Here is a 22,528-nt window from a genome sequence, read left to right as displayed (position 1 = left end):
AAAATATTTTACTGAGCTATGATTAGTTAACATCCATCTTTAACTTCATGCATATTCCTTATTAGAAATACAGAAGAGTATAAAAAAACGTGCTCATAGTTCTACCATAAATAACCAAATTAATTTCCACCAGAAATAACCACAGTTCATAACCACAGTTATATTCTGTTGTTTTCCTTCTACTATTTTTTTTCTGCCAATGGTTCGCCTTTCTTGGGCAATAGCCTTCTTTGAATATCTGATGAAAGCTATGGGTCTCTCCCAGGAAATTAAGATATGCACTAAATTTTGCAAAGTTCCAGAGGTCTAGAGGCCTCTATGGCCCATCCCAGAAATGACTGACAAGAGGCTGAGACAGGGCTACACTTATGGCTGCCCTGGGGGATGAGATGTTGGGACAGTTACATGTACCAAATGTACATCCCCTTCTGGTACCCCACCCCTACCTGCTTGTTTGCCACCAAGGGCAAGGGCGTGGCAGGTGGCACCAGGGCGAGGGCTATCTTCCTGCTTCCTCCTACTCGTCCTCCTCTGCTGGGGTGGCCTTGTCATCTCTCATGAATTATAGGCACTTTGACAGTATCAGCAGGCGCAGCTCACGGCCCTTCTGTTGTGGGTGAGCCCAGGTCTCTGAGGAAGTTATAGTCACAACAGCAGCAACAACAAAATAGAGACAGAATATATAGAGAATATTCCCTCTGTTGACCTGAATATATTCTATGACATATAATTATAGAGAAAATATATGTGTTCTATTTTTGGAACATTCTTGGTATAGAATAATGGCATTTTTTAGAATTTTGAATCTAGCCACCTAACTGATGGTGGGGAGGGGAGAACTGGACGTAAGTGATTGTAGGTTTCATCTAATGCCCTGACAAAGAAGTCTTGGGGTCAGACAGTTGTGTGTGGGTCTACTCCTGTCATCAATGCTTGTGTGATCTTGGACAAATTAATTTACTGAGCTCAGTTTTTTCACTTGCTGTAGGGGACTATTGACAGTATGATCTATGATCCTTTCTGCATTAACTCTTATATATCCCAGACTCTTAAAACACACACACACACACACACACACACACACACACACACACACACAAACAGAACTAGAGTGACTTAATGTTCATACTTAAATTGATCATTTCCATTTCTTCTGGCTCATTTAAGCATAATTTAGCCAATCCAAGAAGCTTAATACTATTTTATACTTGGGGCATCTGGCTGCCTCAGTCGGTATAGCATGTGACTCTTGCTTTCAAGGTTATGAGTTCGAGCCCCACATTGGGTGTGGAGATTACCTAAAAATAAAGTCTTAAAAAAACACTATTTTATACAGTAAAACCTTGGTTTGCGAGCATAATTCCTTCCAGAAACATGTTTGTAATCCAAAGCACTTGTATATCAAAGTGAATTTCAAAAACCATTGGCTCAGTTGTGATCTTGTGACATTTGATGTTATGTACTCTTATTGAAAGCCATTGCTCATTTATCAACCTAAAATTTATTAGAATGTTTGCTCGTCTTGCAGAACACTCACAGAACAAGTTACTTACAATCCAAGGGTTTACTGTACTTAAATTTGTCTAGATTTTGCATAATGTAAAACTTATTTTTCTAACAAATGAGGCAATTTGCATTTTCTACCACTAAGAGGTATTTTCTCACAAAATAGCCAAGGTATTTGCTAGACTTTCACCCATGACTCCAGAGGGGTGGAGTCGGTCAAGACTCTAAGGGTATAGTTGTCTGTTCAGTGAAGTAGGCTGAGGGTCTACACAGACCCCACTTTGAAAATGGTAGTACCTTTACAGGGCCTAGTGGATATAGATGGGTAATCCCAGAGCAGCAGCCCCTGAACTGGAAGACCTTGCTTCCCCTTTAGGACTCATGACTCAGCTCTGAAGAGGATGTGGTCTGTGAAGTTTCCTGCTTTTAGTGGTCACAAGTTCACTTGGTCTCCCCTTTTGTGGGACTGGTGGCTACAGATACAGGAGCAACTGCCTCCAGGCATTTGTATTAGGCCAGCAGCCACGTTCACCTGTTGTGTGTGGTAACAGCCTGTCTCACCCAGGGCAAATGAGGACATGAAACGTATCAACCTTAGAAATTGCGAGATTTTTGGATCATCTGTAACAATTAGCGATTCATGTCACCAGGGTATCACTATGGGAATTTAAAAAAACTTAATTCTGTTCAGTAATGATTTTTCTGAATATAATCTGCTCTTCTTTTTCCCTTAACATTGTTTATAGTGGCATCTCTACTATAGGCCAATTCCTTAAAGTCTGCTTTAAATAATTTTAAGGCAGCATAGAAAATACATATATTCTACAACTTTCCTGGCCTCACTGTTTCTCAAAGGTAACTGCAATTTTTGCTCTTAAAAATACTGCATCTTACGGAGTAGAGATTAAATGTGTATCTCAAAACCACAAATAACAATGCCAATCTTTTCACTCTGGTTAAAACCTCTGACAGAACTTGGGAGTCCAGTTCAGGAATATTCCATTTGAATGAATGAAGAAATGCAAAATAAAGGTCTTGCCTCACATGCCAGCTTACAATCAGAGCAAGTTTTACAACCACAGTTTTTAGTTTGCCATTTATTCATTAGGCCATAGAGCTATAGTTTAAACTTCTGCCTGTTAAGTTCCTAAAGCCAAAGAAACTTGGATCTCTGTCAACAAAAAGAATAAAGCTACAATGTGAGGATGGTGGGCACTAACAGTCTGCATGCACCAGAGGCTTACGACTGAAAACTTGAGGTGAAATTAAGACAAGATGCGATTATTTTCCAAAAGCACTATTTTTTTTTTTTTTTTTTTTTTATTTATACAGAGTCCTAACCACTTCAGTGGCAGGAGGAGTGGGAGAGGTTCCTTTTTCAATCCAGGGGCCTCAATAATGTTGGTCTGTTGTTACCAAACACACAGGCAAGTGGCGTCATGGATTTGGTAAACTAACTACATACAATGTTTAGTCTCTCTCTGCTAGAGCAACAAGGTGAGCATCAATCTCTGCTTCTGTAAGAATCCTAGAAGGCAAGGAGAAAAAAACCCGTAACTATTTTACTTTTTGAAAACTTTTTCTTATCTAAAATTCCAAACACACGAAAGTAGAATAGATAGTAATGAATTCCTGTGTACCTAACACCGAACTTGGACAATTATCAATTTACAGATTTAAAAAATCTGTATACCTGTCATCCCTTTAGAATTCCTAGGTATTTCATCAACTTTATCTATACACAAAAATGTTTACTTCTTTGACATCAGATCTAAAATTAGGTTTTCTCGGGGCGCCTGGGTGGCGCAGTCGGTTAAGCGTCCGACTTCAGCCAGGTCACGATCTCGCGGTCCGTGAGTTCGAGCCCCGCGTCGGGCTCTGGGCTGACGGCTCAGAGCCTGGAGCCTGTTTCGGATTCTGTGTCTCCCTCTCTCTCTGCCCCTCCCCCGTTCATGCTCTGTCTCTCTCTGTCCCAAAAATAAATAAATGTTGGAAAAAAAAAATTTAAAATTAGGTTTTCTGAAAGCAAACTCTTTTAGTTGTAGCTATGACAGAAAATATTTAAAGCAAACCTATACATAATGTATTCTATTTTAGCTCCAATGTCAAAATGTCCTTTAGAAAAAAGACGGACATCCGGGTGGCTCAGTTGGTTGAGTGTCTGACTCTTGGTTTTGGCTCAGGTCATGATCTCATGGTTTGTGAGACTGAGCCCATGTTGGGCTCTGTGCTGACAGTGTGGAGCCTGCTTGGGATTCTCTCTCTCTCTGCTCCTCCCCCACTTGCTTACTCTCTCTCTCAATATAAATAAATAAACATTAAAAAAAAAAAAAAAGAGAGAAAAGAACTTGCAGGTCCTTTAAGCAGATTTATAAATTGCTCCTGCAGGAAAAATACTGCTAAAACCAAACACACAATTACTTCCCACAGAACCAAAAAAAAAAAAAAAAAGTATAGATGCAAAAAATTTTTAATTCCATGAATTTTTCTTAAATCATTCATGTTTAAACCACTTACCTACAGGCAACAAAGAGAATAAATTAGAAGAAAAAATGCATGGTAACAAAAAACTCTGTAAGGTCCAGTTAAGCTTAGTTTACCACCTTTTTTCCCACCCCTAACCATTATCAAGTATCCCTGTAACTGTGACCTAAGAGTAAATACAAATTATAGTTAACATGCCTTTCAGCAGTTCCCTGCATCTGTGGATTTAACTGAAGTATTTTTCACAAGTGCATCCAGATTCATGGTAAGTAAACCACCTCACTAGGTTCTGGGGGGATTAAATGAGATGGTATATGTTAAGCACCCAGTATAGATTTGACTCATGGAAGCTATAAGGTTGATCTGTAGGAGTTAGTTACTTAGTAAGAACAGACAAGCATCCAGCATCTGCAATTCAATTAGCTATATTCAAAAGTTGGGGTTTCCAAAGATCTCCAGACAGGGTCTGATATAGATCAGTATTTCATATTACTCTCAAAGCTCCACTTAAATAATCACTAAATAATCAAAGCTTCACCTGAAAAAAACTAAAAACTACTACTCTGGGAGATGAGGTTTCTATTGGCCATAAGGTAAAAAAAGGTAACACTTATGCTTACTTTACTCCTAACATAAAGAAGGTTATTTTATGTTGCCTCTGATATTTGATATAAAATCACTGAGAAATGAGAAGCAGTTATGTCTGCCTTAAAGAGATTTCTGGTAAGTTTTAAAACAGATCTCTCAGGTAATGAGGGAAAAAACTGCAATTAAAAAAAAAAATGCTTCCCCCCCCCAAGTTGTAGGACAAATGGACCCACACACTTCTACCCTTATAGGCTGTAATTTATCTCTTGGCAAACTTCTTTAAGCACCTGTCCAACAATATAACTCACCTGAATTTAGGATTTTCAACTGTAACTACTCCAACTTCTATTTCTGAAGGTTTAAAATCAATTGATAGAACAGTAGATAGGCATGTAATTGCAGTCTGAAAAAAGTATCAACATTAAAATAGTATTTTTCAGAGATTCCAAGATTTTTCATTCCAAGCTTATTCAGATCATGAATTAACCACAAACTATTCATTTTTGTTCCATGTTTCAGTGATGCAGTTCTACAACCACGTGTTACCAACAGATTGCTTAATTCTAATATGTTGCCTGCCAATGAGAAGAAACTTGGCTTATACTAAGTCAAGTCATAAATGAAAGGGGTCTATCAAAAAACACAGGATGAATCACACACAACAGTCTGTTTGCTTGATGACCTCTACATGCTGGGCACTATGCTTAGCACTTGGGGTGAGATGGGGGAGAGGATAAACATGAATGATACAGCCTTCCTTCAAGGCAAATTTACAGTAATAACAATTTAAGAATGTTTTAAAGTAGCTCTGTATCTGATGTGATTAGTCATTTATGTAATTATGAACTGCAAGTAAAAGACCTTTTATAAACATTTAAACAGGACACAGTACCTCCCAGATGAGAACTAGCTTTATATCTCCCATTATTATAAATAATACTGCCAACCAAACATAAAAGTATTAGATAGTAATTCTTCTTTTGTCACTTACCAGAATCATGTTTTAAGTCTTTGGAATGGTTGTATCCCAGACCCTCCTTTCCAAAATTTACTAAAATTTTTGTTTTCAACTTCTTGGCAGTAAATAAGAGGTTTCCTTGGTCTAATATTACTAAACATTTATGTAAAATTTTAGCTTGTTGTCTCCATTTAAAACATCCCAATCATAATGAATAATCAATCCCCTATCATTCCTGCATTAAGCTAGCTCTGCTTTTGCATCCCAGATAGAATTTCTCTGTCAAGTTATCGCATGAGCATATATTCTTTAACCAAGAAGATGTTTGTTTGCTGAGAATCTGGTATGTGGCTGTTTCTCCTTTAGGGCCATAAGAGTAACACTGCAGACTCAATTTTTTCACTTTTGCTTCCAGGAAGCTTAAGTCTAATTTGAGTCACAACCATGCAGGTCTCAGGCCCTGGTCTTGAATTCTCATTTTTAGTTACATCTTCCCATTTTATAAGTGTTTTATTGGAAGCAGTTTCAAATACATTATGACATGAGATAAGGAATTATGTGAATACAAGCAGTACTCATTGTTCCCATGTCAGCTGAATGACACCAATCTTACTATTAAGCCAACAAACTTGGTTCTGTGATAAATCCAGAACAGCCTTTTTAGATGGTCAATTTATACAATGATCTTCCCTATTCTATTTAGCATTAAAAAAAAAAAAAGGTCAGATCCTTTTGACTAACTTACTTCCACTGTCTGTTCAAATGTCCAATCAAATTTCTTCTTGACTTTTTTTTCAAGGAAGCTGGTTGATTCAGTTTGTTTAACTCCTGCTGCAGTGGCTTTAAACCCACAGTAGTAACCTGCAGGATCACACTTGTACACCTGAGGGCCTTGTTCTTCATCTATACCAATTAAAATCATACCTAAAAAGAAAGACCCTCATGAAATATATTATACTTTTGTACAACACAATTTCTTCTTTCTTTGTATTGTCATAAAGCTATTGTTAATCACTATTCTGTCCATCTATTTTAGGATATGTATTTTGCTTAAAGAACACTGATAAAATACAGGTTATCACCACAGATAAACTAGGTAACCAAGAACTTTCCATTTCACAAAAGGCTTATCAAAGATGTTTTTAAAATTTGAATTATTACAATTATAATTTACAACCTTCTAAATCCTTGCTATTACTCAAAGCATATTCCTCTGAACCCTTGAGATGTTACCAAATAAATTTGAATTGAATTGAATTGAAGTTGAATTCAGTTAAATTTTTCATCTTCCTTTTAGAGAAAATAATATATAGTAGTATGGTAAATGTTCTGCTGTAGACTGACCTACTTAAACTTAGTAGTTCTTTAATTTATTTGACCAAGGAAGACTTTTTCTTTTTTTTAAGAACTTAAGGTTCTAAAGAATTTAAGGTTCCAGGGAACCAAAATTGTGGAATACACCATGGGAATGGCGCAAAACGAAATACACCTTGAGGCTACTTGCTTATCTTCAGACTGCCCATCTTTGATACTGCTGGTATACATTCCCCTAGTAGTCAGGAGAAACCAAATTCTAAATTCTGTACACAGAACTTTATTATTACAAATCCATACAGTTAAATGACATACAGTTAAAATAAACACCACACCAAACTTCTTTCTACTCAGCAAAGCAGGTAATAAAGTATTTAAAGAATGACTTAAGTCCTGGTTTCTTGTATTTCTAGATCTGAACCTCTTTTATGTATAGGCATGCCTCGTTTTATTGCGTGTTGCCTTGTTGCACTTCACAGATACTGCATTTCTTTACAAAGGTTTGTAGCAACCCTGTGTTAAGTCTATTTTTCCAATAGTGTTTGCTTGCTTCATGTCTGTCACATTTTGCTAATTCCTGGAATATTTCAAACATTTTCCATTATTCTTATTATACTTATTACAGTCATCTATTATCAGTGATTAGGACTTGTTGAAAGTTTAGATGTTAGCATTTTAGCAATAAAGTATTTTTAAATTAAGGTATGTACATGGCTTTTTTAGATATAATGCTATTGCACACTTAATAGAGTACAGTGTAAACATAACTTTCATATGCACTGGGAAACCAAAAAGTTCATTTGACTCACTATATTGTGATATTAGCTTTATTGCAGTGGTCTGTACTGAACCTGCAATATCTCTGAGGTATGCCTGTAGTTTCCTCTGTTTTAAGATTCAGTAGTAGTCAATCACTTTATTCACATTTAGAGATGTTTTACCGAGTCTACCAATGAGGAATTTTGAAACTTATTTAATTGATGACAGTGATCAGATATCTGTTTTAATCAAAGGTTATGTCACCCTCTAATTTTCCTTACATTTTATACTTGATATAAAGTATAGGGCAACACCAAAGAGATATCCACTTACTGCTTGAGGGAACAAACACTTTTTTACTCCAGTCTTGCAAGATCAGCTGGGTTTAATAGATGGTAGAGACATGAAGGGCAATCAAGGCAAAAGGAACAACATGCACAAAGGCATCAAGACATAAAAGGTCTTGTTATACCCAGGTGATGACAAAAGACCCACGCACTACCGGGACTTCAGGTGAGGAAGGAAAGCAGTACACGGAAGAAGGTGCTTGGGAATACGCTGCATGTCATATTAAGGGGCTTGGAATTTACACTGTAGCTGATGAGGAATCAGTTTTTCTAGGGAGTAACAATCAAAATTTAATTTTAAAATGATAACTCACATAGCAACATGGAAGACTAGGAAAGAGTGAAAAAAGAGAGAAGAGACAAGTAAACTAAGTGGCAAAGGCAAGAGATGATGAAGAAGGAACAGAGGAGACAGGAAAGAACAGATATTCTGAGGTGAAGCTCGAAGACTAATTATATGACCAGGGAAGGTGGAGTAGGCGTAGCAAAGAGAAGTTGAGGATAAAAGCAGGAAAACAGCAATGATTTCAAGTCTGAAGCATCTGCAGGCTGTGGAGGAAGGGACTGGGCTAACACTAACGTAGTAGTGACTGGCTGAATACAGGTAGTAAACGAAAGTATGAAAGAGGGTGAGATCACTGACACAGAACCAAGAGGGAGAGAAGGACCACAGAGAAAGCCTGGTGAGCAAAAACATTTAAAGGAAAAGCAGAAGATGAGCTAAGGAAAGTGAGGAAAAGGGGGAAAGAGCATCACTGAAGAAACTGAGGGAGCATTTTTAAATGAGAGGTCAAAAATAGGGTCATATGTTAGAGAAAAATCATTACACTCACTGTTTTAATTCCCATAAATGACACAATGTCAAAAACAAATGTGTTCAATTTTTCAGGATAATGTATTACATTCAATCTAAAATCAGCAAACCTCATCTCTCTCCTAATAGAATTTTACTTATTTTTAAAAAAACATAATATAGTCTACAAATATGAACCACAGGTATATGTGTTTGAGCCTAATTCTTTAGGGTGATCAAAAAAAAGAGCTACATTGTTAAGATGCCTATTGAGACATCTGCATGGAAAGAGTAATCTGGAATTGCAGTACAACTCCCATTACAACAGCCCAATGTAACAGTGACTTGGATCTTTCAAATCAAACATCCTTAAAAGAACTATTTTAATAAAGTCTAATAGCACCTAAAGCTTAAGAGATAATACCTAAAATACTGTTGTGAAACCTACCCTTCATTGCTGATTTATTATAGAGTTCCACCCTTTATATAATTTTCTTTTATTCCTCTTTCTGAAAAAATGTAATTCATCAATTATTTGTGAGCCTTGTTAGCATACTTACAACAACCAAGAGGCCTCATTTCAGCATTCTGTGTGTAGACCTGAGAAATATCAGCAATTCTTTTGCACAGCATGTCCACAGGAATCTCATAGCCATACTTGTACTTCCAATTAGCTGCCTCATAGCGTGCCCTCTGTACCTGGGATCTGCTGTCCGCTTAGAGCAGAAAAAACAAGTTTATTTCTTTAGAGGAAAGAGTGAACGTAAAATCAGACAATTTTCCATTTTCCATACATATATAAAATCTCCACTCTAACTTAAGGAAGGTAGAGTGGTCCACTATGGTTTCTTCTACCACCAATGAACAGTCGATGACTCAGCAACAAATACATGACAAAAAAGGAAAACATATTTAAAGATGGAGTTCTACACATAGCACTTCCTTTTACGCTGAGTCCTTTATCAGCCGTCAAAATAGTTTCCACAAGTGTTTAATAATTCCCAAAAGAACAAGTTTTAAGGAGAATGTTTCTCTTATCTTTTTTGTAGGCTTGAATTTTTTCTTGATTTCAGAAAACAGAAACCCAAAGTAATTTTTATAATTCTCATCTACTTCTAACTGTGCCGTTATTACCAGGTGTGAAATATATGGACTTAACTGCCCTTAAAGTATTAACTATATATGAAATAAATCATCTATGAGAGGGGCCTCAGCCCAGTTTCCCTGACAGTAGTATACAGATCTAATTCTATTATACTTATGATTTCAAAAAAGCTCACAATACTCCGAATATACTGATACTAACCTTGGAAGATGGCAAATATACTCCTATATATCAGGCACATCAGGCACTAAAGGGAGCCTTTTAAAATTAATACAAAACTCAAAAATAATTGAAGAAAATAACAAATCTAAGTAGACATCAAATCAGTTACCTGTCATTCCTGTCATCACACAGCCAATGTTTTCAGTTATCTTGAATAAGTGAGTCACTGTGCTAGAATCCAATAATTTGTCCTAATGAACAAAAGAGATCAAGATAATTTTTGTAAAATCAGAGGTCCCAGTGCAGGGATAAAAAAAATACTATGGAGTTATGATAAACTATGTAACAAATGTCTTCTGTTCATTTTATTGTTAAACCCAATTTTTTAAAAAAGGCAGGGGATAGACTTTGTCTTCCTTTGTTAGATGATAGGTTTCCTGTGGGGGAGAACTATATCACCAAAGCCTGTTGCAAGATTGCTGAAGAAAAAAGACCTAGAATTCCCACTGTGCTTATAATCATTACCACAAAGTTCAATATGTTAATTCAGTCTACTCAGCTAAACAGTCCATAGCTGCCGAGTAAATACTTCTGGAGTGAAACGGGAAAGCACAAGGAAAGCAAGAATGTTAATGTATATAGGTTGTAATATAACTTTGTTTATACAAAACAAACTCATGAGTTTGTTGTTGTACAAACTCATGAAAAATCCTTACATTATATTCTGTAACAACAGGCTATCTGAGCAGTATTACTTACAGGTACTTTCTTCTGTGTGACAATTACTGCACAGTCTTTCCCTCTGACAGCTACTGATGTAAGGCCACCCTGGTTAATAGCCTTAAAAGCATATTCTGGAAAACAGAATAGTGTTTTTAAAAGGTGGAATAAATTATGATAGATTCATCAAATGGAATAAGCAGTCACTGAAAAGAATGAGCTAGAGCTATACAAACTAACATGGAATGCTGTCCAAGACATGCAAAGTTAAAATAATAATGACAATAATAAATTCCAGTTAAACCAACTCCATTTCTTTTCATTTTAGTTTACTAATCATTTTCATCAGACTAAGTACCAAATTTCCAAAAAAGATTTAATTTATCACATCAAGTCTTTAAAAAAATTTTTTTTTAATGCTCATTTTTGAGAGAGAGACAGAGCATGAGTGGGGAAGGGGCAGAAAGAGAGGGACACACACAATCAGAAGCAGGCTCCAGGCTCTGAGCTGTCAGCACAGGGCCCAATGCGGGGCTTGAACTCACAAACTGTGAGATCATGACCTGAGCTGAAGTCAGACACTTAACCAACTGAGCTACCCAGGCACCCCTATCATATCAAGTCTTTATCAATTACATTTTATAATTTGAAAAGTTTGTTTTGTGGTCATTATTTCTACCAAGTCTGGTTTTCATAGGTCAAATTTAGTTGCTCTAAATATTCTCAAGATCTACTACTACTGCTAATTTTGGCCAGTAACTAATTTGACCGTATGCAATTTTAATTGCTATTAAGATTATTCTGTATTGTCTTTTCCCCTACCAAGTTGAAATTTTCTGGATCATAGTTTTTCTGATTTTCATGATATCTAAAACAAGGATTCTTTAGTTTGTCTATAACAAACTTCAGCTTGTGCACTTCTAGCTGCTATCAAACCAGTCCCCAGGTTAAAACAGATGGATCAAAGAGGGAGCATGAAAACAAACTACTTTAACACCATGCAGTTGACAACAACTGCTTTTGAAGAGTAGAATTATAAATGAGACTACCCCTTTCTATGTTTTGTATTTCTGTAATATCTAAATCTAATATAAACACACTTTGTAATTATGAAAGTAGCAACAGATGAACTATTGGAACCTCATCAAGATAAAAAGCTTCTGTACACAAAGGAATCAATCAACAAAACTAAAAGGCAACGGACAGAATGGGAGAAGATATCTGCAAATGACATATCGGATAAAGGCTTAATATCCAAATACATGAAGAACTTACCAAACTCAACACCCAAAAAAAACAAATAATCCAGTGAGGAAATGGGCAGAAGACATGAATAGACACCTTTCCAAAGACATCCAGATGGCTAACAGACATGAAAAGATACTCAACATCACTCATCATCAGGGAAATACAAATCCAAACCACACTGAGATACCACCTCACAGCTGTCAGAAAGTGGAGAAAGGGGAACCCTTTTGCAAGGTTGGTGGAAATGCAAACTGGTGCAGCCACTTTGGAAAACGGAATGCAAGTTCCTCAAAAATTACCTACAGAACTACCCTACAACCCAGAATTGCACTACTAGGTATTTATCCAAAAGACACAGGTGTGATGTTTCAAATGGGCACATGCACTCTAACGTTTATAGCAGAATTATTGACAGTAGCAAAAGTATGGAAAGAGCCCAAATGTCCATCGACAGTTAAATGGATAAAGAAGATGTGGTATAGATACCCAATGGAGTGTTACTTGGTTATCAAAGAGAATGAAATCTTGCCATTTGCAGCAATGTGGATGGAACTAGAGTGTGTTATGCTAAACAAATAAGTCAGGCAGAGAAAGACAAATATCCTATGATTTCACTCATATATAGAATTTAAGAAACACAGCAGATGAACATAGGGGAAGGGAAGGACAAATAAGGTAAAAACAGAGAGGAAGGCAAGCCATAAGAGACTCTTAAATACAGAGAACAAACTTGGGGTTGCTAGAGAGGAGGTGGATGGGGGGTGGGCTAAATAGGTGATGGGCATTAAGAAGAGCACTTGTTGGGATGAGCCCTGGGTGTTATATGTAAGTGATGAATCACTGGGTTCTATTCCTGAAATCGATACTACACTGTATGTTAACTAACTTGAATTAAAAAAAAAAAAATTAAAAGAAATTAAAATATTAGTCATAAAAAATAGCAACAAATATTTGCTCACTGTAGAAAATACGGGGATTATAGAATACAATGTAAAAAAAAAGTCACTCATAACTCTAATCATTATTGACATTTTAACATAATAGATGTTTTAAAAATTCTGTCAAGTATTACTCTGGGCACAGGGTCTGAATCCTAGTCTTCTATGTTCAGAAAGCCAACTGGTGATGAGGACCAGCCAAGAAAGATTACCTGTGCCAAAGAACTTCCTTTAATAGAAGCTATAATAAAAAACTCATTGGGGCGCCTGGGTGGCGCAGTCGGTTAAGCGTCCGACTTCAGCCAGGTCACGATCTCGCGGTCCGTGAGTTCGAGCCCCGCATCGGGCTCTGGGCTGATGGCTCAGAGCCTGGAGCCTGTTTCTGATTCTGTGTCTCCCTCTCTCTCTGCCCCTCCCCTGTTCATGCTCTGTCTCTCTCTGTCCCAAAAATAAATAAACGTTGAAAAAAAAAAACTCATCAAATATTTCTAAGTAGCTATAGATTGAAGACAGAAAAATAGAGTAAAAAAGACTCTAGCAAAACACCATAAAGAAAATCCTCAAATCTACCTTAGATTCAACTAGATTATACTAGTTTATTTTTACCATCACCACAAATAATTTCTAAAGCATAATGTTTCAAAATGCTTCTCAGTTCTATTTCTTATATGGCCAAAAAGCTTCTATCAGATCAAACCTCCACAGATAAAAAACCATAAACCCTGAAGACACCAGAAAGTGACAAACAGTAGGCAGATTCTAGAAGGGGAGGACAATGCTTGGAAGAAAGGAATGGCATGGATGAGTTTCCCGTTTTCACAGCTTATAGACTGAGTGCAGGCCCTGGTCAGGGCTAAATACCCACAGAAAATTCAGTCTTTTTAGCCTGAAGAATTAGAGAACAGTTTGGGGGTAACTACAGCTACTGGAAAATGAGGGAAAGAAAGGAGAGAGCCAGAGAGGGAAAGACTCAACCCATATATTATGTTACCCAAATCTCTGGCTGATTCCATAATCACATATACACAAGACAGACTCCAGGCAGCTTAGCTAAGGATAAAAGAAAGGGAGATTTGAGCTGCCACCCAAATTAACTGCCTGCTAGAACAAATCAACATTCTTTGGAGAAATATAGCAGAATCCATGTCAACTGCATTAAATATTAATGGATAAAATACTCCAATTAAAGGCAGAAACTGTCAGAATGGATAAAAAAGCAAACCTCAAATATATGCTATCTACCACAGACACACTTTACTAAATGAATGGAAAAAAAGATGCTTACCATATAAACAGTAAGCATCATGTTTATATGCTTACCATATAAACAGAAGCATCAGAAAGTTGAATGGACAATATTAATATCAGACAAAGTAGAGATTTCAAGACAACAAATGCATCAGAGATAGAGGGACACTTCAAAAAAATGTCACAGAATGTCAAAAAATGTCATAGAAAAATCAATTCATAAGAAAGAAGACAGAACAATCATAATGTATATGCACCTTACAAGAGTACTTTAAAATACATAAAAGTAAAATTGACAAAATTAAAAAGAGAAATGGCCAATCCCATCCAGTTTAAGATTTTACCACCACCACCGGGGCAACTGAAATAGACATAAACACACAAAGTAGACATTCATGATATGGACCACACTATCGATCACCTTGACTGAGTTGTATCTACAGAACACTACTGGCAACAACTGAAGAATATACATGCACATGGTGAAATACAAATGTACATGGTACCTTTACTGAGACAGCATATATTAGAGACCATAAAACAAGTCTCAATAAATTTTAAAGTATTGAGATCCCTAACTATTTGAAAAATTTAAAACACCCTTCTAAATAATCCATGGATCAAAGACATAATCATAAGAGAAACCTTTGTGTAATCCCCTTCTCCTGAATGTGAGCAGGACCCTTACTTGCTTCCGATAAAATGTGGCAAAGGTGATGGGATGTCATTCTCCTAATTACATAAGACATCTTAAAAGCAAAAACGTATGTTACCTTCCATTGCATATTTCTCCTACCATCATCTTTTTGTAACATTGTTTTTTTTCCTTAAAGGTAAATGTCTGCCCCAAATGAATATGCAAAATTTAAAAATAAAAATGTTTAATTAATACAGTTTAATGCTTCTAAGAACAGCCAAACTAATTCCAATTACTTCATAAGTTGAAATGTACACTGATAGCTTTGAATGCAAAAATATTATCAGAGGTAACAATTATGGCATTTACAGATGTCATTAAGTGAGCTTATAAATGATTTACCTGTGACATGAGGTTAATTTCAGTCCTTAACTGTACTTGTATGTGTCTCATTTATCAATCAAATTATATATATAGTTTATATATAAACAGATATATAAACATATACATTTATATAAATATAAACATATATAAAGACTCTGCCTTGCTAGCAGACTAACTCTAGAGATTCCTCTTGCTGGCTTGCTAAATGGCTGTATGACAAAGAACCATGGGTGTCTTCCAGTGAACAGTCAGCTAGTAGCTGGGACCCTCAGTCTTATACTGAAAGGAAATGAATTCTGCCAACATCCTCAGTGAGCTTGAAAGCAGAGTCTTCTCTAGCTGAACCTCCAGATGAAAACACAACCCAGACAACATGATTGCAGCCTTGTGATATTCTAAGCAAACTACTCCTGACCCACAGTAACTGTGACTTAATAGATGTATTAGTTTTAGCAGCTAAGTTTGTAGTAATGTTTACGCAGCATAGAAAACTAATATGCTAGCCTTGTTTATATTAGACAAGGTCTAAAATCAATTATTTAAGTTACTACTTTAAGAAAATAGGAGGGTGTCTGGGTGGCTCAGTTAGTTGAGTGCCCAACTTTAGCTTGGGTCATGACCTCACTGTTCATGAGTTCGAGCCCCACTTTGGGCTCTGTGCTGACAGCTCAGAGCCTGGAGCCTGCTTCAGATTCTGTCTCTTCCTCTCTCTACACCTCCCTTGTTCACACACTCTATCAAAAATAAATAAACCTTAAAATTTTTTTTTTTTTTTTAAATAAAAAGAAAGAAACTTAGAAGGGGCACCTGGGTGGCTCACTTGGTTAAATTTCCGACTTTGGCTCAGGTCACGAGTTCACAGTTTGTGAGTTCAAGCAAGCATGGGGCTCTCTGCAATCAGCTCAGAGCCCACTTTGGATCCTCTTTCCCCCCCCCTTTCTGCCCATTCCCCTGCTCATGTGCTCTCTCTCCCTCTCTCAAAATAAACATTAAAAAAAATAAGAAACTAAGGAAAGGTAAAATAAACCTGGTTCCCCCCAGATTTCCTTATCTAATTCCCATCTATATCAATTCACCTTCTCTGAGGAACCTTTCCTGGCTCTCCCTGGCTATGTCACTTTCTTTCCTTTTTTTATTTTTTTAAGATTTTTATTTCTTATTTTTTGGAGTAATTTCTACACCAAACATAGAGCTCGAAGTCATAACTCTGAGATCAAGAGCCACACGCTCAACTAACTGAGCCAGCCAGGTGGCCCATGTGTCACTTTCTATAGTAACCTTCTTTGTACTGTTATTTTAGTACTCACCATGTTGCACTGTAATTTCCAATAAAATTTTATATAAATGAATCCCTATTGTAATATTACCAGTGTAAAATATATATTTTATAGTAATTTCCAGAAAAATGGAAACTGCTGGAGTAAAGAATCTTGAGACAACATAATAAGTAAAAAGTATCTTCTAAAGAAACACTGGTAGGGTAAAAATATAGTTTACAGCAGAGGGGAGCATGAAGGCTAATTAAGAAAAAAACAGAACAGCATAAGGGGAACATTTAAAGGTGTATTTGATTTTTAAAGCCAGAATTCAAATATTGGAAATAGTAATTAAACACTTTATTTCCATCACTAAATATTGGGGCTTTTAGGGTAAAATTTCAGAAAAACTTACAAACTAGCAAGCACTATTACATTAATCTCCATAATCTGTTTTTGAATGCCCAAAATTATGCAGGATAGTAACTGATAGTCCATTTCCCATTTTTTAAATGGAACAAATTATAATGAATTACACTCAATCTCAAGTCTTCATTTCCTTAAATACATAGTAAAATACATATTTGTAAAGTATTAGGTTGACCCACGAAAATCACTTTAATAGGTAAAAAAAAAAATAGTAAAATATCAGCAGTTTCACATGGTTCAACCTAACAATAAACCATAAGGTTAGAACGCAAATTGCTTCCTTGACCACAAACAAAATGGTAAATCAACAGTTGTTTTGTATAGTTATCTATTTCACAGTCATCTCTTATTCACTTTCTTTCCTTATACTTTTTCCCAGCACCTTCCCAACTTTCCTGGGAGTCATTTGTATAGTACTAGGAAAAAAACAGTGGGAAAATATAAAAGATACTGTGATAAAACGTTCAGGACAATCACAATACAGACAATGGCTCATACTACGACCTGCAACAGCAGAGATGCATATCCCCTTTATGAACACTCATCGGCTTTGCAAGGCATCTATAGATGATTCTGAGGTTCTGCCAATTACAGGACTATACTCAAGATTTTCCCCACCCATAATTTTGTTTAAAATGCTGTACTGAGTTTTGAGAGATAGATATGGGTTTTTTTCCCCCCATATAATAAACAGGGGCTGGAAAAATAAAAAAAATGAGAGATCTATACATTCTATGAAGTTTGGTTATGGAAAAAAAAAAAAAAAACAAAAAGGGTTGTTCTACTGGGGCAAGGCAGGTATTCTGCAAAATATGTCTATTTAATTTCAATGCTGCATGCTAGAAACTTTTTGTTAGTAAGATTTTTGGAAGCTGTTTATTCTTCTGTCTTTCCCTAACCTTGGAACATAAATGAGAAGTGCATCTCATTCCTTAGCACCACCTATTACCCTCTTTAAAACTGTGATCTTTGGGGTGCCTGGATGGCTCAGTCGGTTGAACGTCCGACTCTTGATTTTGGCTCAAGTCATGATCTCAGGTCCTGGGATTGAACCCTGCATCCAGCTCTGCGCTGGGTGTGGAGCCTCCTTGGGATCCTCTCCCTCCCCACCCCCTCTCTCTCTCTGCCTCTTTGCCCCCCTCCTCCACTCAATCGTGGGCGCTCTCCCAAATGAAAAGACAAAACAACTGTGATCTTTAAGCAGGTGGTCATTAGAAATCTTGGCACTGGCGTGGGGATGCAGAGGGTGTATATGAGGTTTGAAAACATAGTGTTTGATCTCGTTACTTTCTGGTGTAGTTATAATATGTATGTATTTATGTACACAGACATTTAATTTCAAATCGATTCAAGGAGGGCATGAGAAGTCTAGGTTCAGAAACACTATTTTTTTTAATGTTTATTTATTTTTGAGAGAGAGAGAGAGAGAGAGAGAGAGAGAGAGATGTGCATGAGCAGGGGAGGGACAAAGAGAGAAGGGGACAGAGTATCCAAGATGGGCTTCAGGCTGACAGCAGTGAGCCTAATGTGAGGCCTGAACTCATGAACTGTGAGATCATGACTGAGCCGAAGTCGGATGCTCGACTGACTGACCAGGTGCCCCAGAAATACTACTTTAACACGAGTTTGTTTTTTTTTTTTTAATAGCAAAAAATGTAAACAGTAAATACTTCCCAGTCCATTTATTTATAAAACTCTTGATTCCATTTTTATCACCCACTCATTTCTTCCTGACAGCATCCCTCACTGAAACATTTATTGAGCACTTATTTTGTGAAAGATACTGTTCTAATAAGTACATTGTATCTATTAAGTCATTAAATCCTTACAGCCCTATAAGGGACACGAAATTATTATTTCTATTTTACAAATCGAAGAAAATTCTCATAGTTGGTGTGGAGCAAGAACTTGAACTCAGGAATCCTGGCTTTGATACTATGCCAGACTGGTATTTCTAGATTAGAAAAGTGTCCTATCCAGTCTGATTCTACCAGTCTATTTCTTTCCTGTTCCTTATCAGTATACTCCCTTCTTAGAAGCAACTGGGCAGTGCTCATATCCCCCTGGCAGGCACATTCAAATGACACTCCTCTCCTCCCTTGCCAGACCTATCCAGCAAAGGATCAGCAAAATCAGGAGAGAAAAGCCCCAAAAACAGTGAGGTTTATTTTGTCCCACCTGGGCCTTAGTTTCTTCATTGATAACTTAGGGATTTCTGAAGCTGGTGCTCTGTGTATAGTTCTACAATTTTTACATACACACATCCTGAATACATTCATTAAAAGAAAATTTTCAGTAGTTACTAAAGAGTACAAACAACAATGAGAAATCTTTCTCTTACTCCCTGGGAGCAAACACTGTCAACAGTTTGTAATTATGGGTAACATTTTAACTTTAAATTTGTATCTCTATTTTTTAAATTATTGCCTTTAGACTACATTTATGTTTTGAGTCCAACTATGGAAGAGGAGGAGCATACACTCACCTCTCCATTAATCTTTCCTTCCCCAGTCACCTCCCCATTTTTGCTTTATTTTTTTCCACTATCAAAGTTAACAATTTGCACTCATAATTCTTATATACTTTGTCTCTGGTGGATTCTAAAGTTTATAAACTCATCAACAGCATTCACAATATTATAATGTACAAATATTTCACTAGAAAACCAAGTATGGATAGACCATAAAAAAGTAAATACTCCATGTTTACAGAGCTACTAAGCTAACAGACCAAAAAAATGAGCCAAAGAATCAAATAAGCACCTAAAAACATTTACTGAGCATTTAATACTGTGCTAAGCACTCTACATGTATCATCATATTTAATCCTCAAAACAAGCACACAGGAAGGAATTGTTAACCCAACTGTGCTGAAACTAAGGCTAATGTTAATGTCATAGATCACTTGCCCAGGTTGGCTAGTATGCAGTATGCAAGGATCTGAATCCAGGTAAGGCTCCAGGGCCTGACCTCTTCGCTATACTGCTTGCTCACACTAACTGTTCTTTCACTTTCCTTTTCGTAGCAATATCTAATTAGTGCCCTGAATAGCAGAATGTGTTATTCAACAAGGCAGTGCTTAAAGTCATCCTGTCTAGAGATTAAGCTTTTGGACTACATGTTTCATTCCAAATCTTTTTAAATTACTTAATTGACACTATATCCAGCCTTTCCACTCACCTAATCTGGAAATATTAAAGACCACTTTTTGGCTGGATTTCACAATATGGTATATAGCAAAGCAAAGAGTAGGTCTGACTTTTCCTGTTCACATATTAAAAATCATAAAATAGAACATTCAAAGCAGTAGTCCAATACAGAAAAATTCTCTAAAACTCGGGAAAGAAACTAAAAATGAAACTTCCTTGAGGAGTTATCTTTCTTCTGTCTTTGGTCATATTTTTCGATTGAGGATGAGTGAAAAGGGTTACTGAATTACCCTTGTTTCTTGCTACCTTGTAAACAGTATATAGCCATATACTGTGTAAGTTTCATTCCAAGTTATCTTGAACTATTTCTAAAATTTACAGGTGAAGAGAACCTCATTTATAGGTCAACTCTCTTATGATTTCCAACCAGAGATGGTATTACTGTCCTCCCCAAAGCACTGTGGCGGTAAACTCACTCAAAAATCAAAGGATCATGGGGTCAGATGTAAATCAGATTCTCCAGATATTAATTAAATTCCCTATGGCAGGAGATTAAGAATCCCTGACACCATTTCAATCCAACAAAATATATTGTTACACTGAATGAATGGTATATAGTTTAGGGTTTATTTCCACTAAGGCTGTCTTTCAGGAAACAGCTAGTTCACCACTTCTCATCCACAATTCAAAACAAGCTTTTAAACTATTTAGAAACATTCAGATGTGGGTTAAAAGGGGATGCTAATTTCAAGAACAGCTCCAGAATTGACAGCCACTCACTCGATCTGCCAGTTTTTCAAAGATGTCCTGATCTGTAGATCCTCGTAATCTGGCACTTTTTATTTTTCTTTTTATACGTTTGTTTACGTTATATGTTACTCCCTTTAAGCTGTGAGCTTCAGTATAGGAGAGGGTGTGACATCTTTGCATCCCCTAGGACCGCCACAGTGTCCTCCACATAAAAGGGTCTGAATGCCAGTGTGGAATTAACTACTACAAGGAAGTACATGTTGCAAACAAAGGAAAACGGAGAGGAGTGTTTTCATGGCAAACTTAAGGTGCCAATTATTCTTTAGAGAAGTCCAGATGTTGGGCCCATCCAGGCCAAAACGTAACAAGTGAAAAAGCTTCAAGAAACCAGAGTCCAGAATTGCAGTCCTACCTTCCTTAACTCTTTGTGTCCAGGAGGTGCGGCCTCTCGCCCTTAAGAGCTCGAGGCCTTCAGCCTTCGGGCCCCCCGATCCCTGCCTCCAGACAGGCGTGGGAACACCTTGGGAATGGACCCTGACTCGACCTTTCTCCCGTCCCAGCTCGGGCCATGCTTCAGTCGCGGACTAAACTCCGGCCGCGTCTGCCTGTTCCAGGCCGTACCATGACAGAGCAATTCGAATGGACCACAGGCGGACTCGGTTCACTCACCTACTTGGTAGAGCCGGCCCTCGGGTGAAAAAATGGTAATGTGGCGATCAAACCCAGCGCTGGAACCACGGGACATGTTGGCGCACCCACTATTTCAAGCACTGTTTCTGAGCCCCGTAGCTCCCGTACCAGGCGTACAAACCCCCCCGGAAGTTGCAGCAACTGCTTCCGGGGCACCGGCCGGCTTCATCCGCTCTTACGCGCGGAACTCGCGACTCCAGCTCCAATTCAGGCGCGGAGAGCGTTCCGAGGCCACACCCCTTCTTGGGGGGTGGGGAGAGCAGGGACGGTGCGGCGTGGGGGGCGTTTTCGGTGAGCGCTTGCGTCAGCTACGCGTCTGAGCTCTGTGCAGATACCAAGTGAAACTGGCGTTGTGGCGGTTTAGAGTTTTCATCTGGAAAGTGAATGGACTGCAGCAAGGACGAAAAAGCTTTCTGGGGGCCCCGAGTAATAATCTGCCTACCGGTGGGACCTAAATGGATGGATGATGTGTTTAAGTCTCTCGTTAGTTTGGGGACGTATGTATCCAGCTTGTGTCTAGATTTCTTGCGTTCTTTCTAATCTACTTTTTACCCATCCACTTTTCTTCCTACTACAGGAGAAAATGCGTTGCAGGTGTTGCGGCAGTAACCGTTAATGTTAGGTACAGAAGGGAGCGGGTTCTAGTAGCTACTGGAAAGAACAGAACTGTCTTTTGGCCAGGCAAGGCCAGCAATCCCGACAGTTTTGTCTTAGAAGTAGAACTGAGGAAATATAGGTGAGGAATATGAGGAATCATGAAGTTAAGTTGCTTTAATTGATAAGAACGGAAAGGACATGGAGTATAGCCCTGTTCATTTGTTGAATGAACTAATGGGAGTAGCGGACTGGGTGGCTCCGGGGAGGAAAAGTGGCTTTTCAAATTGTAAAACGGTGCCTATTTTGACTTTTCCCCAAGGCACACTCCTATTTAACCAATATTGAATTGCAAAACATGACGTTAGGCTGGTGTCCCTAACCTCCCCCGTTTGTGCATCTGGGAGGCCGGTTTTGCCAAGGTTTCTGGCACTTGAGTGCCTGCTGTAAGTTAATACTAAAGCAAGGAT

The 22,528-nt window shown here is 37.6% G+C and overlaps 1 protein-coding gene across 3 annotated transcripts in view; it reads right to left on the bottom strand.

Annotated features, from left to right (window-relative positions):
• Positions 1–2,787: 2,787 nt before the first annotated feature.
• The window catches only part of PSMA6 (proteasome 20S subunit alpha 6), a 30,030-nt gene continuing 10,289 nt past the window's right edge, over positions 2,788–22,528 (bottom strand). The window contains exons 1-7 of one of the 3 annotated variants that reach the window (XM_040476938.1): positions 21,444–21,613; positions 10,776–10,870; positions 10,186–10,267; positions 9,310–9,465; positions 6,282–6,460; positions 4,887–4,981; positions 2,788–3,034 (exon numbers count right to left, since the gene is read on the bottom strand). In XM_040476938.1, the coding sequence (XP_040332872.1) occupies positions 2,977–3,034; positions 4,887–4,981; positions 6,282–6,460; positions 9,310–9,465; positions 10,186–10,267; positions 10,776–10,870; positions 21,444–21,519 (741 nt within the window). In that variant the 5' untranslated portion in view covers positions 21,520–21,613 and the 3' untranslated portion in view covers positions 2,788–2,976. Of the gene's footprint in view, positions 3,035–4,886; positions 4,982–6,281; positions 6,461–9,309; positions 9,466–10,185; positions 10,268–10,775; positions 10,871–21,443; positions 21,615–22,528 lie in introns of those variants that run through there. The other 2 variants (XM_040476939.1, XM_040476940.1) reach the window with 2 other exon arrangements.

The sequence above is a fragment of the Herpailurus yagouaroundi genome, unplaced genomic scaffold (assembly GCF_014898765.1).
Source record: "Herpailurus yagouaroundi ecotype Mexico unplaced genomic scaffold, PumYag 141, whole genome shotgun sequence".
Taxonomy (NCBI): Eukaryota; Metazoa; Chordata; class Mammalia; order Carnivora; family Felidae; genus Herpailurus; species Herpailurus yagouaroundi.
This window is presented reverse-complemented; position numbering and strand designations above follow the sequence as displayed.